This window comes from Coregonus lavaretus (assembly GCF_964263955.1).
Source record: "Coregonus lavaretus genome assembly, chromosome: 1".
In the NCBI taxonomy this organism is placed as follows: Eukaryota; Metazoa; Chordata; class Actinopteri; order Salmoniformes; family Salmonidae; genus Coregonus; species Coregonus lavaretus.
The window spans coordinates 64,954,269-64,972,730 of NC_139988.1; the positions used below are offsets into that span (position 1 = coordinate 64,954,269).

The following is an 18,462-nucleotide window of genomic DNA, read 5'->3' on the forward strand; positions in this document are numbered from 1 at the left end:
ATTTGCGCAACATTGTAGCCAATATAAACCAACGCGTGGCCATTGTTGTGGTGAGAGAAAAGCGCGTCTGTATCTCGCACAGAACTAGAATGAGATTCACTTTCTATGATCTCGCTCTACTCTGATAGACATGAGCCTGCAACTCTCATCTCTCCAGCGTTGCACTTCATCATTTATTTCCTTATAGAATCATAGCCGCGCGAAGGGTTCTGGAGGTGCCGCAGAACCGATGACAAATTGTAATACATTTGCCAAAGTTATAGAATTACTGCTGTTTGTTTCAAAATAAACGAAATAATTCCGAATACTACACCAGGAGTAGGCCTATAATTTAGCCACAGATGATCAATAGTTTATTTCAAAAAAATTGCCTAGCTGGGCATTGTGTGTAGCCCAATCACGAGGCATGCCTACAGTCCGGAACGCGCGGCAAATCTGACAGTGAACATCATGCAGCCAAAACAGGCCTTTCGCAATACAATTTGGAAAGCAAATGGATCCTGCTGAAAAGAGAAGACTAATCTGCCAGTAAGTCCATTCTACTGCCAATGTTTGTCTATGTTTATCAACTTCCAAATAGGTCTATTGAGCGAACAGCATTGTTTTACCAAGTAAAACAAGAGAGATAAGCTTTTGGCACGAGCGCATCTGTCTTCGCCGGTGAGTGAGCTGAGCATCATTGGCAGAGTCAGTGAAACTGTAAAGCTTTTTAAGGACTATAGTTTCCTCCTCATATTGTACCATATGTGTGTCTCCACACACCTAGTTTTAGGCTATTGATGGATTGAAGACAAGGTCGTTTTTATTGATCTCAGATTCTGTTTGTCAGTGTCAAAGTAGCCTGTCATTTCGATCATTTGTGAGGTATAAAACAAATATTATGCTAAAGTCTCCAGTCATCTAAAATGATGTAGAATTGCATGAAATGAGTTATAAAACCCAAATTTTTCCCGAACATTAGGCTACAAAACATGTAACCCATGTGTGCAACTTCTGCAAGCGCCACTGCTCTACTGATCTATGCCAGTACGCAAAAGCATGATAAAGCATTCAATGCTTCAATGTTTTTTTTTCATGCGTTCTGGTACCTCAGAGCACCCTGGGTCACCTACCTCTCGGGCTAATTTTTTGTTCCGACACCTCCAAATTTACAAGTTAAGCACTGCTTTTGCCGCTAGTGACAGTGTCAAATACTTTTCTCATACGTTTTTGGATTCAGGTCGTTTTTTTCGCCTCGTCTTGTCCGTTTTTCAACGGTGGTTTTAATTTGAGCATTTTATTGAAGTATTGATGTACGAGTGCACTGCTACAAAATGTATAAAAACAACACAGAGATACAAATGTGAAATACAAACTATTTTATTGTAGTTAACCTACGCAAGACCATACATCTATCCCAGTAACATGTTTTTTTAAACATTGCATAAAATCATGGTAATAGTAAGAAGTGACTGATTTAGTGATACATCATTCTGATAATTATCTTCGATATCAAGAGCATTATAATTCTGATTGAGGAAGTAGTACATCCCCATCTACTCTGGAATAATAGGCCTGTGTGTGACTGTCTTCAATCATGCATTACAGTGGTCTGTGATGAACTAACCAGCGGACTCATCACAATATACTGGAAACTTGCACACCTTACAGTACAGACTGGATACTTTGGTGCACAAAATATAAATGTTTTTTCTTTAAAGTTAAATGACCATGGCATGTAGTCTAGCAGTGTGTAAAATGGTGATGCTGAGGGGGTAGTGCAGCCAGCCACTGTGATGCTGTTATACAGGTCAAGACCAAAGTACACAGACTGCTAAGATTAAGATGGAACCAAGCTAACTACACAAAAAACACTAAGAATCTCACAACAACAATACTCATGAGACAAACACTAGTCTCCTCATTGAGCTGACTGAGCTAGTCAACATTTTCACAGAATCATAAGATTGTCTCCAGCACTTTAATCTCGGTTAACCCAGAACTAAATTCTTGCTTAAATTGGTCAGTACCATTTATGTTTATGTAGTCTGTCCACGAGAGATTACCAGCACTTGAAATGTATAGGATATGTTAATAGTTAACTATTTACATGCATTTAAAATTCATCTAGAGTGGGGCGTGCTTGTTCCCTTTTCTCCTGTCAAACAAGTCAGTCTATGTTTAGGTATGTGGGGAGTGCAAGATCGCTGGAAGGCTTCAGAATACTATAGCAAATGTAAACATAGCCTAGCTCTGGCAAAACACACTTATTTAATTGAACCTCTTTGCAGATTTAATAGTTTCCAGTTTAAAAGCCCTTGTGAGTGCGTGTGTGTATCAAAAAACATGCATCCATCCAATCACCTTTAATGATATAAAACTGTGTTTGTTACATGGAAAGAGTGTGTGGGTGTGTGTGTAAAAGGAGTTGTGTGTCATATGTATCCTGCTGCACATATAGAGTGTGTGCCCGCAACCAGAAATGTTTACTTATCCCTGACACTAAAAGTTCATGTGTAAGCGGCACATAAGACATTGGATTTGGTCATCACTGGGAAAAGGCAACACTATCAAAAGTTGAGCAGTACCGCATCTCAGGCCAGAAACAATTCTCGGTATAAAAAGTATCCTGAAATGCAGCATTTACCCTTAAAACAGTGTTGCAGTGTAAGGAAAGCAATGTACACACCCTCCAACTGTAGAGCTTGGAATGCTGTAGTCTACACAATACAAAATGTCTCAAAGAATGTGTAGCCTTTCAAGACCAATACATATTTTTTACAACATAACAGTCAATGTCTGAGCCAAGGTATATTGCTCTTCTTATTGGATATCAAAAGATTTCAGGTGTCTAAGTAAAACAGATATTGAGCATCCATCATTTGAATCTTGATTTACAAATCTTAATATGCAGAGACCTCTGTACAAACATCGCAAAACTCAAGTTAACAATTAAATTGTCAATACTTTCTAGCTCTGTAAGATCCAGTACAACAACTTACATTTGAAGTTGTGTTTAACTATACAGTGTACAAAACGTGCAGTTTAACAGTTAAATATTAATATTGGACTTTAGATTATGCACATCAACAAACCTAAGGATATACAAATATATTCCTTCACCGTTACCTTCAAAACATTAGCAAACCCCGACCTTCTAAAAAATATCTTAACCTCCAAATAAATGCTTTATTAAAACAGAAAGTCCCCTCTAAAATACAGAGGACACACCAGAAAAGGAAGCATTAAACTAGTTTGAAAACAAAATTAAGAACCCCTGTCTCTTTTGCGACCAATTTCTCAATGAGTAAGTATGCATAATTACCTTCTACTACTAATGACAGTACAGGTTTTAGCGGTTTATGCTTGATAATAGAGATCGATCATCATGATCCCTTACAAGATCCTGGAGTGAGAAGGTAAAAGAAACTCAAAAGTAGCCCCTGAGTGAATCATTGGCCGTGTATGACCATGGCCATGTTTTATAGCATAAAATGTATTATAATTCATCACTTTTAGTTAGAAGAAACTTGCCACTAATTCAAAAAAAGGTCCAGTTTAACTGTACAGGCACAAATAGTCTCTAAACAGACATATTTACATCATAAAATAAAATGGAGGAAAAACACAGAAACAAAATGTACGTCCCTCTTGACTAATGTCTTCTCCGTTGTGTGAAAGGTTCTTCCTCGTCAAGGATATGTTTGCATCATTATAGAGCCCCACATTGGAGGTGTCATAATACCCATAAAACCTAGCGGTCAAACAGGGAAATGGTTCCAATTGTTTTTACACCATTAATTTTTCCCTTAGGTGATTTTAGAAACACTTCAAATAAGGGCCGTGTTTCGTTTAGGCTTACCCTGGCGTGATGTTTTGATAACCATGTAAATCTCTCTGACAAGGTGACTTTTATCAATATATTGGGTTCTATTTACACTCATATTCGAAAATGCGAATTAGCATCAGAGTAGACATCATGCATGACTACAAATCCCTGCAAGCTCCTGCACATCATCTCTAGCTGAAACCTTTGCTAAACAGGTATTGTGTCAATTTAAAACTTGCACAAGACAGTTCACAGAATTGTCCATTTCAAGACATTTTGCTAATTTATTAATTACTACATTTAGCTAACATTAGATAGTTAATCCAGAGATTCTTACCTTTGCCTCGATTCGGCAATCTCATACAGATCACCATCATATTTGTTGTTCTTTATGATAGCCACATTAGCATTTCATTTTATGCACACAAATATATTGATAAAAGTAATCTTGTCCTAGAGAGATTTACACGGTTATCAAAACGTCACGTCAGGGTAAGCCTACACAAAACACAGCCCTTATTTTAAGTGTTTCTAAAATCCCCTATGGGAAAAATGAATGGTGGAAAAACGATTGTATCCATTTCCCTGTTTGACTGCTAGGTTTTATGGGTATTATGACTCATACTATGGTACTCTATACCTGGGGCTTGTAATATTGATCATTCACATCCTGGATCCCCTCTCCTGAAGAATCTGCAAAGGCAAAGGGATTAATCAGTTAATGTTCAAATAAATGGTAAAAAATATCCCTGCTATTACCTAGCTGTAATTGTGAAACTATACTACAGCAGGCTCAATCTTTAGGTCTGGTGTCTGTGAATGGGACAGACCTACTACATCTGAACATCTTTTTATTGTACTAATGTTTTAGATGCATCTTTATTATTTAATTTTCCTTGAGAATCCGAGAATCTTGACAAAAGTTGACATGATTTTACCTCTTTCCTTCCCACAGCACGCACACACACACACACACACACACACACACACACACACACACACACACGTGGGAGGATAGGATATGGTGAGGGGTTTTCTAAGATAGGTTGCACTTGGTTTCCATGCCAGCAATACAAAGCAAAGATTTGCTCATTGCTAAAAGTAAAGCTTGACAGGTGCAGCCAACCTTAGTTCTAGATAGACAGTGTAAAAGACTTGACCAAAAGCCCAGACATAATCATCTCCTTGATCAGGGTTGCAAGCACCAGGGCAAAGACACATGGTGGAGTTGTGGAAAGGAAAGGGAAGATGGAGGGAGTCAAAGGACAGGAGGGCAGCTGAGCTCTCACCGTTGAGTCATAAGTGCTCAACCCTAATCAGAGTCATTCATTTCATAATCCGTCTCTTCGTCCTCGCTCTGAGCAACATGCAGCATGCAAATGGGATAGGAAGAAGACAAGACAGGCAAGTCTTACAAGAATGAAAATGAATGGGGAGAAAATGTCAGGGGTAAAGTGGGGTGCAAAACAACAAGGTTGTGTAAATGTTACAAAACATTTACCTTCCAACCAACTAACTAACATCAGTCAAATGAAGACTCTTAAACAGGGGATGTATCACCAACTATACTACACCTGATTGGGACTTGATTCTCAAAAGGGGTTCAACTCACAGTTCTGATTCAACACACGATCACAACAGAGGGACATTAACGGGTCAGAGGGTAGGCTACCTTTCATATCTACTAAGATTCACTTGCAATCGATCCGAGACCCCCTCTTTCAAAAGGTCTCTTTGTGATTGCTTTGCACCTTAGTCCATTTAGTATACAGATGTACTGTAATAGGTGTATCCATGTCTGTTTTGAACTCAAGCGAAAAGCCTCTCTTTCTGTGGTGTAAATGTATTGAAATTCTGTGGTGTAAATATAGAAAAAGAAATCTCTAAAACTGGTAGTAACTAGACTATATCCACGTGACATCTAAAACAACTGACTGAATCCAAGACTTCTTAATGTCAGCCTATTAGCAACAATTCAATAGAATTACCAAGTCTGGGACTAGCTAGTGGCTGATGAAAATTAGTGAGTGAAGCGTGCCCCGGAGGACTGAGGACTGCTGGGAACCAGCAGATCGGACTAGTAATTCCCACAGCTAGGCCTGCTGCTCTGCTCCCAAAGCCCTTAGAGAGAATGACATTCTCAACTAATAGTCCCACTAATCCTCAAGCCTATGCTCTTAACGTCCTCCTAACGTGGATTAAAATGCTTCAGTTTTTCGGTGTAAGGTCAAATCTAACATGACTTCAATCTTGTAAAGCTGAAGTAATGGACTTAGGCCTGTGTGTGGTCTTTGACTAATAACTGTACATCAAATTACCGTACTGTCCTTTTGATTTAGATACAAAATGGTCGACAGTTAATTTTTAATGCTATGAAAAGGATTTTGATAGATTCATTGAAGGCTAATTCTCAGTAAATTAAATCACTAACCAGTCATTGACACATTTTTTTTATACTTTTCAGAAAATTCCAAATTCATCAATGAATTACTCTGTGCAGCAGTCCAAGTCTTAGGATGGGGCTCACCTTGGCTTTCTCACTGGGCTCACTGTTTGGGCCATATGATTGGTTGTGCAGCTCCTTGGAGACTACACACAGGAACTCAGATTGGTCCTCGTTTCCGTAGTTATAAGAGGAGCCAATGCTGACCAGCTGGGGGAGGGGGGGGGGGGTGAGAGAGAGAGAGAGAGAGAGAGAGAGAGAGAGAGAGAGAGAGAGAGAGAGAGAGAGAGAGAGAGAGAGAGAGAGAGAGAGAGAGAGAGAGAGAGAGAGAGAGAGAGAGAGAGAGAGAGAGAGAGAGAGAGAGAGTGTTAGCTTCAGAGAGATAAAATGAGGATTACAGTGTACTTAGAGAGCAGAACTGAAGAATTTGAACAGAAATGAAAAGCATTAGATAATACGCAGAACATATAGAGCTAGAGACAGATCAGAACTTTAGAACACAAAAGGTGAGTTGGCTACAGACTCCAAATATGGGAGGAGTTAAAAACTGATATTTGTGGAATGGGTCAGCTGTAGAAAGTCATTAACAAATGTGTGTGTGTGTGTGTGTGGGGGGGGGGGGGGGGGGTCATATTTGCTTCCTTAAAAGTTAGTTCCTTTTTAAAAGGTTAACTTTTAAAGGACACCAAAAAAAAAAAAAGAGATAACAGGACATTAAACAAACATGCAGACGGTGAGGTGATATGATGTCATGCAAATCAACGTTGAGTACTTCGGCCTACTAAATACATATTTGACAATGTCAGAAAAACACGAATGTTCCTCCACTCAGTCGAATGCTTTTAACTTTAGTGTTCAACCAGTCAGTGTGTGTGTACATACATACATACATACACACACACACACACACAAACAAAAGTATGTGGACACCCCTTCAAATTAGTGGATTCGGCTATTTCTGCCACACCCGTTGCTGACAGGTGTATAAAATCGAGCACACAGCCATGCAATCTCCATAGACAAACATTGGCAGTAGAATGGCCTTACTGAAGAGCTCAGTGACTTTCAACGTGGCACCATCATAGGATGCCACCTTTCCAACAAGTCTGCCCCGGGCAACTAAGTGCTGTTATTGTGAAGTGGAAACGTTTAGGAGCAACAACGGCTCAGCCGCGAAGTGGTAGGCCACACAAGCTCACAAAGGGACCGCTGAAGCACGTAGCGTGTAAAAATTGTCTATCCTCGGTTGCAACACTCACTACCGAGTTCCAAACTGCCTCTGGAAGCAACATCAGCACAATAACTGTTCGTCTGGAGCTTCATGAAATGGGTTTCCATGGCCGAGCATGCCTAAGATCACCACACGCAATGCCAAGCGTCGGCTGGAGTGGTGTAAAGCTCACCGCCATTGAACTCTGGAGCTGTGGAAATGCGTTCTCTGGAGTGATGAATCACGCTTCACCATCTGGCAGTCCGACAGACAAATCTGGGTTTGGCGGATGCCAGGAGAATGCTACCTGCCCCAATGCATAGTGCCAACTGTAAAGTTTGGTGGAAGAGGAATAATGGTCTGGGGCTGTTTTCATGGTTTGTGCTAGGCCCCTTAGTTAAAGTGAAGGGAAATCTTAACGCTATGACATTCTAGACGATTCTGTGCTTCCAACATGCTGAAACAGGCCCTTTCCTGTTTCAGCATGACAATGCCCCCTTGCACAAAGTGAGGTCCATACAGAAATGGTTTGTCAAGAACGGTGTGGAAGAACTTGACTGGTCTGCACAGAGCCCTGACCTCAACCCCATCGAACACCTTTGGGAGGAATTATGCCGACTGCGAGCCAGGCCTAAATCGCCCAACATCAGTGCCCGATCTCACTAATGCTTGTGGCTGAATGGAAGCAAGTCCCTGCAGCAATGTTCAAACATCTAGTGGAAAGCCTTCCCAGAAGAGTGGGAGGCTCTTATAGCAGTAAAGGGGGGACCAACTCCATATTAATGCCCATGACTTCGGAATGAGATGTTCGACAAGCAGGTGTCCATATACTTTTGGTAATGTAGTGTATAAGAACTGAACAGTGTACTCTGTGGGTGTGCATGTCGAGACATGCACAGCCTCATTAGCCACTTCTGCAGGAGCCCTGTTGTTGCCAAGAGATGTCTCAAACAGGAGGCAAAAGTATTAGGCTACTCTATATCGAAGCTAAACGTTAAAGCTACCAGCTACTGTACCATGTACAACCAGTCTCTCGGCTCCCACCAATCACGATACCCACTTAAACCAAAGAATATGGTAAAAACCTTGTCCTTGCGTGAACCCCAAAGTGTCTTTTTAAGTGCAGTCAATTTGCACAGCACTTGTTTGCTAAGGTTACTTTGAATAAGCATTCATACAATGTGATTCAAGAACCTCTCAACCAACCTAGTGTGGATGATTGGTTGAAACCCCCACGGCAGCCCAGGAGGTACTATCTGAACTTCAAAAAAATAAATATATATATATACAGTGAGGGAAAAAAGTATTTAATCTCCAGCTGATTTTGTACGTTTGCCCACTGACAAAGAAATGATCAGTCTATAATTTTAATGGTAGGTTTATTTGAACAATGAGAGACAGAACAACAAACAAAAAATCCAGAAAAACACATGTCAAAAATGTATTTGCATTTTAATAAGGGAAATAAGTATTTGACCCCCTCTCAATCAGAAAGATTTCTGGCTCCCAGGTGTCTTTTATACAGGTAACGAGCTGAGATTACAAGCACACTCTTAAAGGGAGTGCTCCTAATCTCAGTTTGTTACCTGTATAAAAGACGCCTGTCCACAGAAGCAATCAATCAATCAATCAGATTCCAAACTCTCCACCATGGCCAAGACCAAAGAGCTCTCCAAGGATGTCAGGGACAAGATTGTAGACCTACACAAGGCTGGAATGGGCTACAAGACCATCGCCAAACAGCTTGGTGAGAAGGTGACAACAGTTGGTGTGCGATTATTCGCAAATGGAAGAAACATAAAAGACTGTCAATCTCCCTCGGCCTGGGGCTCCATGCAAGATCTCACCTTGTTGAAGTTGCAATGATCATGAGAACGGTGAGGAATCAGCCCAGAACTACACGGGAGGATCTTGTCAATGATCTCAAGGCAGCTGGGACCATAGTCACCAAGAAAACAATTGGTAACACACTACGCCGTGAAGGACTGAAATCCTGCAGCGCCCGCAAGGTCCCCCTGCTCAAGAAAGCACATATACAGGCCCGTCTGAAGTTTGCCAATGAACATCTGAATAATTCAGAGGAGAACAGGGTGAAAGTGTTGTGGTCAGATGAGACCAAAATCGAGCCCTTTGGCATCAACTCAACTCGCTGTGTTTGGAGGAGGAATGCTGCCTATGACCCCAAGAACACCATCAAACATGGAGGTGGAAACATTATGCTTTGGGGGTGTTTTTCTGCTAAGGGGACAGGACAACTTCACCGCATCAAAGGGACGATGGACGGGGCCATGTACCGTCAAATCTTGGGTGAGAAACTCCTTCCCTCAGCCAGGGCATTGAAAATGGGTTGTGGATGGGTATTCCAGCATGACAATGACCCAAAACACACGGCCAAGGCAACAAAGAAGTGGCTCAAGAAGAAGCACATTAAGGTCCTGGAGTGGCCTAGCCAGTCTCCAGACCATAATCCCATAGAAAATCTGTGGAAGGAGCTGAAGGTTTGAGTTGCCAAACGTCAGCCTCGAAACCTTAATGACTTGGAGAAGATCTGCAAAGAGGAGTGGGACAAAATCCCTCCTGAGATGTGTGCAAACCTGGTGGCCAACTACAAGAAACGTCTGACCTCTGATTGCCAACAAGGGTTTTGCCACCAAGTGCTAAGTCATGTTTTGCAGAGGGGTCAAATACTTATTTCCCTCATTAAAATGCAAATCAATTTATAACATTTTTGACATGCATTTTTCTGGATTTTTTTGTTGTTATTCTGTCTCACTGTTCAAATAAACCTACCATTAAAATTATAGACTGATGGGCAAACGTACAAAATCAGCAGGGGATCAAATACGTTTTTCTCCTCACTGTACATATACACACACACACACACACACACACACACACACACACACACATATATATAAAACATATCTTTCAGATTCTGTGCAGTTTGTTTAATCATTTGGCCAAGTGTGATGTATATTTAGCGACATCTTCTCCCCGGGTTTGCAGTGTCAATGGGCCAGAATAGGCCGGAAGGTGGAAGACAACCGCGTTCGATCAGGAACTGGGTCAAGTGGGTGGGGCTACATAAGGTGAATAGCCTAATCAGGCTTCAATCAGTTCCTTCTCTCATCAACTATCATGGGTTAAAGAATAAACAGGGTTGACAATTTCTTCTTAAAATCAGCCATAAATCCCTTTGTGACAGGGGGAATGGAAGCTTGTTGTGTGCAACAGAGGGTGGCAATTGAACGCAAGCTGCACAAAAACAACAACTGTTAAAACATTTCTAGCCTGCCTATTTATGGGTCACAGGGTTGACGTGTTCCACCACAAAACACTGGAAAATGTCCATCAAGAGTAGAACCAGCTCACCTGCTTTTACACTATGATTTGACTATTAGATGTTCAATGTTTCTTTCGATTAATTTTTTTAAGGAATAGTTTCACCATATTAAAATGAGAGTTCAGTTCACGTAACAGGGTTGACCTTAAAATGAGGCACAGACGTAAATGAATCACTAATCACATGAAATAAATAATCTTCAGAAATGACTGTCAAAGCAACAAAATAACTAGGGCTTTATTTTGGGGGATTAAGTGGGTTAAAATCTCCTAGAAGTGACACAGGGTTGAAAGAGGGACAATTCAAAATGCAGAATTTTGGCACTTTAGCAAGCCTTTTTTCATATAAAATTCTGATTTAATGAATTATCCACGTGGTCTATATTAAAAAGGGCACTTCATATAATATAACAGGCTTTTAAAATTCCATACTGCCGCACAATTTCTACCTAAAATAGTGGAACAACCTGCATATAACCAACAAACTGAAAACAAAAATGTGAAGGGGGAGGGGATAATCAAACAACAGACATAGAAAGGGTGCTCTGTTCATTTGAGTCCTTTGTTGGACAAACAGTACACATCTTAAAATTGAAATCAACTCAAAATGGCCGCCTACTGTTCATAGAGCAGGGACACAGAGGCCAAAAGGGTTGTGAATGGGTACATAGGGGACATGCAGTGACCAGTCCATGGACGGAACATTGTGGGACACACCTCTCCGCTGTGGCTTGGGAAAGTAGGCTCCTCCCCCTTCACCTCCCTTGACACAATCAGCAGAAACTCTGACTGCTGGGCCCGCCCGTAACCTATACTGATAAGCTGCAACAACCAAATCAGAGCACAGAGGGATGCCCAGATCACGTATAAGACACAGAAAAAAATGTAACAATTTTTTTAAAATGTTAATTTCCAATTTATGAATTGGATTGTTTGGGTGATGTGAGGATTATGGGTTGAGGGAAGTACAAATAAAAGGAGGACATTTGGTTCCTCGTGGCGGGAGGCAGCGTTACCTGCTCAAACTTCCAGCCGTCTGACATGGTGGACACCATCTGGGTGAGCTCCTCCTCCTGGCACTGCAGTACCCGGTACACATGTTTCACTGGAGCCTGGGGAGAGAGCAGGGAGAAGAAAAGAAGAGAGGGTATTCGAGTTGAGTGAATTCTGGCTCCAAACACCACACACACACGCACGCCTGCTGTGGGGAACTGAAGCATGGGATGGAGCATGTGCATTGACTAACAGTGGACTCACAGCCACTCTGCAAAGAGTGGGTCAAAACATGCTTTGGTGATGAAATTTCACTTCCTTATGCTATAAAATACATTTTACTATGACAAATATGATTATTCATGTTCTGAATCATTCAGTGGGGCCTTTCTCTTAACATATCATTAACATTGTATCCAAAAAGTCGGATTTCGTAACCTAATACATCCAATAATAAGCACTGATCTCTGTTGACATAGCAGTGCAGGTTTCTCGTAACAACTTTTGAGGATTTTACATTTTGTGGTCGTTGTCCTCAAAGTTGTTTCCGCAGGTCGCAAAATTAGCATGACACCAGCTGAATTAAACGTAAAAGGCTTTGAAAATAAAATGCTTGGTATACGCTCAGTGCTCCGTTGACATTTCACAGAGATACACTTGTTTTTGTGAGCAATCTTCGAAAAGAACAGGAATTACGAATTAATATAAAAAGCGTACACTAAAATATTAAAATACTAAGTCTCAAAACCGACATCCATCTTACCTCTTTTGTTTTATGAGAAGAAAGATGACGAGTTCAATGGGAAAGTGAGCCTGTCAGGGACCAGTAGCCTTAATTCTTCACAGAATTCAGCCTAACTGATGCAATTGCACATTTTTGAACACTTTTTTCTCTGGCCTCCATTGATTTCGTCACCCTAATTCTGGCCATCCTACAAGGGTACACACTCCAATAACCTTTGAACGGATTATGATAGACATGAGGTTTGGACCATTGGTTTTCTCAAATAATTATCTACACAATTAACATATTTTACCCATTGGTCAAAAGATGCGTATCCCTACAAAGGGATATCAAATAAGAGTTTAGAAGAAATACAGAATCTATAGGGCGCAATGTGTCTTTCGGGAAGTTCACCTACCTGTTTTGTTTTGCAGTCTCGTTCCCTGATCTTGTCCTTGAGGAGCTTTATTAACGATGTGATATTGTAGAATTCGGCTTCCTCCAGGACACCTTCAAAAACACACATTTAGAATCCATCCTGGCAGGAATTATCAACATATCAAGCAGACTGCTACAGAGGATACTTAAGAGCTGACATTGGAAACCAACAGCTTCACTGTGCACATTAGTAGCAACATTCGCCTCACATGTCCAGTCTTACCTTCCTCTGCCAGCTCCCTGTTGATCACCAGCTTGCCATGCCTCAGGTAGTTCAGTACCGGCCCAAAGTATGTGGGGTCTCTGTCTATGAGATAGGCACCAGTGTCATCCTGAAAATGGAACAGATAGAAAATGATTATGTCAAGATTCACAGTTCATTGTTGGACGAAGACAACGGAGTTGAGTAAAGAGAGGAAATCCACTGGACAGAAGTTAGAACACATAAAACCAGCCTGCATATGTCAGGAAATAGAAACCCTAACATAAGCCCATATGAATTATGGAGGAAGCTCCTAGGCTCATAATCCCTGCAAGGGTTGAGGAGTCACACACACACGGCCGTCATTATTTCTAGCCTTTATTCCCAGAAGCACTCAAGAGTTTGATGCTCTTGAGCTCATGACCAGTGGGCATTCCCATATTCCTATAAGTACTGATTATAACATCCTGCTTTATGTACATATCTACCTCGAATACCTCGTACCCCTGCACAGTGTTATGGTACTGGTACTCCCTGTATATAGCTTCATTCTTGTGTATTTTATTCCTTGTGTAACCATTATTTTTAAACTGCATCGTTTGGATGGGCTCATAAGTAAGCATTTCACAGTAGTCTACACCCATTGTATTTGGCGCATGTGACAAATACAATTTTAAAACCAGTGGGCATTCCCATATTCCTATAAGTACTGCGATTAAAACATCCTGGTCTCCTGGGGGAATGGGAGGTTGAAACAATTAGAGCAGAACAGAATGAGATTTGGAACAGGAGGCTGAATCCACTGAGGGGACCAAGAGGGAAAACACGACTGCACCATCTTCAATGCAAAACAAGACGTAACAAATTACACAACCACCCTCTTCATTCCATTGAAAACACAGAAGTCATTGAGACAGTTTGTCAGCAATCTGCAGTTAACACCAGTCCCCAGAGAACAGAAGAAAAAATAAGATAATTCAAGTTACAATTAAATGGAAATGGTGAGTGAATGTCATTCACCAAAAACTTGTGGGGGGGTGAAACCCAAAACAAATGTAGTGCAAATCCACTTAATGCAACAGGATGTGAGAGTTTGCATACAGTTGAGTACTTGGCTTCAGCGAGCTAGACAAATTAGCTGAGGCACTGGGCTGGCAGCTGTCCCAACATAATTTACACAAGAACACACACTTCATTTTCATACTTTCCAGGCCTTGGTCAAACAAACCTAGGCAAACTCCAACCGACACACACAGGCATATATTCACAGCTTCCTTCGCCATTGATAGACTGCCATCAAACATTGTGAAACCCATTAGTCTTTCCAATAATGAGAAACTGTCTCAGAGCATTCTCTAAGGTGCTGAACCTGAAGATTCATGGCTGACCGACCTCCTTTCCATGGCAAAAATACCCCACTGGACCCCATGGGTTATGAACTAGTCTAAATGCTCTGTGCATCAGTTCCTTAGTCTTCTTCTGCTGACATGTAAGTCGCTCTGGATAAGAGCATCTGCTAAATGACTAAAATGTAAATCTAAAATCTAATTAATTTAACCACAGCTACAGGTGGAAAGTACAGGAGAACAGAAATAGGTCAATTTTAAAAGACTCATCTGGTGTAGTGGCACCTCCAAAACACTTACAGACTGCTAAACTAAGCAGAGCCAGGTCCGTAGTGAAAACATCTACTGTGCCATGTTTTTACTTTGTCAATGTGCAGCAATGAAGGTTCATAGAAAGTTTCAATAAGGACAGGCCACCTAGATTTCGAAGCATGCCTGTGTTGCCATATCTGTACATTGTTTCAGTCTTTTGTCGGTGCGTCAGCTCTGAGCTGAACAAATGGCCTATCCTAGTGTTATGCACATGTGCAAATTAGGTTCCCCCTCTCTCCATTGCTGGGACCCCCTTGAGTTAGTTCATTTGGGCTGGGTCCTCTGGGAGCTCATGGCCTTAAGGGTGAGTCCTCAATTGAAGTGACCCCATTTTTGGCAGAGTGGTGAGTAGAGGAGCAGTGGCTCGTGATTGATGTGGACCAGCACACAAAAGGGCACGGTGTTTTAATGAAAAACAAGAGCCTCTCTCTAGGGGGCTGGGGGAGCACTGATCAACAAACACAGGGAGGGGGAGGAGAGAGTGAGGTAATAGGGAGAAAACCATAGGGAAATGGGGAGAAGGAGTAAGAGAGGATGAGTAGTGATATTGAATGAGTAAGAAAGGGGAAAACATTGATCACAAGTGGCTGTTGCAAGAGTAAGTTATTGATGGGGAGCATCCAAGAATGTTGGGTAGTGATACCATCATACTCGCTTAAGATGACATTTCAATGAGGTCTTATGTAGAAGACGCACAAGGATACTCAAGAATGTGACAAGTCTAGTTTAATGAACAATGCAACGGCATGCTGTTGTGGAAGTAACGTAAAACAACCATCAAACCATCTTGAAGGACAGTAAACATAATTAATTCATGCCCAGCACCTTCATCTAAGAAAACAGATGAGGCTAGAACCACAGGGCTATGTAGGACAAGACTAGATATACTGTATGATAGATCAACAAAGTGAACATACCGTGGTGGATATATTGACGGTCGATGGAAATACCAAACATGGAACAACTGCTGGAAGTTAATGACCAGGATATAGGCAGAAAGATATACTGTCTGTCGCAAGATACAGTAGCCCATAGAACTGTGCCATGACATCATTTTCTGGAATTTTCCAAGCTGTTTAAAAGGCAGTCAACTTAGTGTAAATAAACTTCTGACCCACTGGAATTGTGATGCAGTGAATTATAAGTGAAATAATCTGTCTGTAAACAATTGTTGTAAAAATTACTTGTGTCATGCACAAAGTAGATGTCCTAACTGACTTGCCAAAACTATAGTTAACAAGAAATTTGTGGAGTGGTTGAAAAACAGGTTTTAATGACTCCAACCTAAGTGTATGTAGACTTCCGACTTGAACTGTTTTTATAGTTCAACAGGGAAGTGAGGTATGTTGGAAGCTTGTGGAGGAGAGCTTTGTAAAGAAGTGATCTACAGGACTTTAGTGAGTTTAAATCTTAGCTTTTTAACTAGCTCATCGGCATGTTTTTTAAACGTTAGATCTTCAATCCAAACACCCAGATATTTATAGGGGGGAACCTGCTGATTGAAAGAACCATCCAATGAGTGAATATTTAGCTCTTCTGATATATTTTTCTGTATTTGTTTTATTATGGATCGACATTGGCAGCAGCTACTCTTCCTGGAGTTGGGCAACATTAAGGAAGTTATACAAATTTAAAACCATTACAATACATTCACAACACATGACATGTGTGCCCTCAGTCCCCTACTCCACTACCACATATCTACAACACAAAATCCATGTGTACGTGTGTATAGTGCGTATGTTATCGTGTGCTTGTATGCATGTGTCTGTGCCTATGTTTGTGTTGCTTCACAGTCCCCGCTGTTCCATAAGGTGTATTTGTATTTGTTTTTTATAATCTAATTTTACTGCTTGCATGAGTTATCGGATGTGGAATAGAGTTCCATGTAGTTATGGCTCTATGTAGTACTGTGCACCTCCTATAGTCTGTTCTGGACTTGGGGACTGTGAAGAGACCTCTGGTGGTACATTCAACATGTCAATACCTCTCACAAATACAAGTAGTGATGAAGTCAATCTCTCCTCCACTTTCAGCCAGGAGAGATTGACATGCCTTGTTGATAGTGCTGTACAGGTCCCCTGTAGCTCAGTTGGTAGAGCATGGCGCTTGCAACGCCAGGGTTGTGGGTTCGTTTCCCACAGGGGGCCAGTATGAAAAATGTATGCACTCACTAACTGTAAGTCGCTCTGGATAAGAGCGTCTGCTAAATGACTAAAATGAAACTGTACTGCCAAGCGCTGAGCACCCCACTTACTTCAAAGTCTCTTCAACAACTGTTGGACCAACTTTCATATCATCAGTGACTGTATGAACTACTAGACCAAAGTGCTTATCAACAAACCCAACAACATTAGTAGGGTAAACAACTTGTAATTAGAATGTGGGAAGGGACATCAGAGGAAAGCCTTACAGTATACCCTAATCGTTCTCCCATACACAATACATATCCTCCCTCAGGAAATACCACTGTGGCCCACCCTTCAACGACATGAAAGTCACACGTTCGTTGGAGCTTTCAATGTCTGAACCTTGGCAGATCAAAGTTGAAGTTCAAATATCCTTTTCTGTGCACGTTTCAAAGGGATGGGATATTGCTGAAATACTGTACCTTGGAAAGGGCACCAAGATTTAAAGCATCAGTAATATAAAAGGCTAGCTAGCTGTTAAGTAGAGGGCTTAGAGCTAGAATCTGAGTAAACAGTTACAGATATCAGCAATGAGTAAAGGAAGAGACCTAAAAGTCACAAGTTTGAAGCTAGCGCTTAGTGGAAGTCCAAGGTAGTGTAGGAGCCGATGCCCCTTAGGAGTACAACTAAGTATTCCCTGTCAAATATAACTGCTAAATAATTCACACATCTCGTTCGCCTATAACACAATGTACCTACAATATCTGGAACCATCTCATATTTCAAAATATTTAACAGTGTAATTATATACAGTACCAGTCAAAAGTTGACACACCTACTCATTCCAGGGTTTTTCCTTTATTTTTTTTACTATTTTCTACATTGTAGAATAATAGTGAAGACATCAAAACTATTCAAAGTAGCCACCCTTTGCCTTGATGACAACTTTGCACACTCTTGGCATTCTCTCAACCTGCTTCATGAGGTAGTCACCTGGAATGCATTTCAATTAACAGGTGTGCCTTGTTAAAAAGTTAATTTGTGGAATTTCTTTCCTACTTAATGCATTTGAGCCAATCAGTTGTGTTGTGACAAGGTAGGGGTGGTATACAGAAGATAGCCCTATTTGGTGAAAGACCAAGTCCATATTATGGCAAGAACAGCTCAATTGAGCAAAGAGAAACGACAGTCCATCATTACTTTAAGACATGAAGGTCAGTCAATCTGAAAAATGTCAAGAACTCTGAACGTTTCTTCAAGTGCAGTTGCAAAAACGGGCTCTCATGAGGACCGCCACAGGAAAGGAAGACCCAGAGTTACCTCTGCTGCAGAGGATAAGTTCATTAGAGTTAACTACACCTCAGATTGTAGCCCAACTAAATGCTTCACAGAGTTCAAGTAACAGACACATCTCAACATCAACTGTTCAGAGACTGTGTGAATCAGGCCTTCATGGTCGAATTGCTGCAAAGAAACCACTACTAAAGAACACCAATAAGAAGAAGAGACTTGCTT

The 18,462-nt window shown here is 41.1% G+C and overlaps 1 protein-coding gene across 3 annotated transcripts in view; it reads right to left on the minus strand.

Moving 5' to 3' along the window:
- Positions 1-1,350: 1,350 nt before the first annotated feature.
- kctd5b (potassium channel tetramerization domain containing 5b) overlaps positions 1,351-18,462 on the minus strand; it is a 37,919-nt gene continuing 20,807 nt past the window's right edge. The window contains exons 2-7 of one of the 3 annotated variants that reach the window (XM_084173058.1): positions 13,182-13,290; positions 12,939-13,030; positions 11,820-11,915; positions 11,521-11,625; positions 6,336-6,461; positions 1,351-4,501 (exon numbers count right to left, since the gene is read on the minus strand). In XM_084173058.1, coding sequence (XP_084029184.1) covers positions 4,472-4,501; positions 6,336-6,461; positions 11,521-11,625; positions 11,820-11,915; positions 12,939-13,030; positions 13,182-13,290 — 558 coding nt within the window. In that variant the 3' untranslated portion in view covers positions 1,351-4,471. Of the gene's footprint in view, positions 4,502-6,335; positions 6,462-11,199; positions 11,626-11,819; positions 11,916-12,938; positions 13,031-13,181; positions 13,291-18,462 lie in introns of those variants that run through there. The other 2 variants (XM_084173060.1, XM_084173059.1) reach the window with 2 other exon arrangements.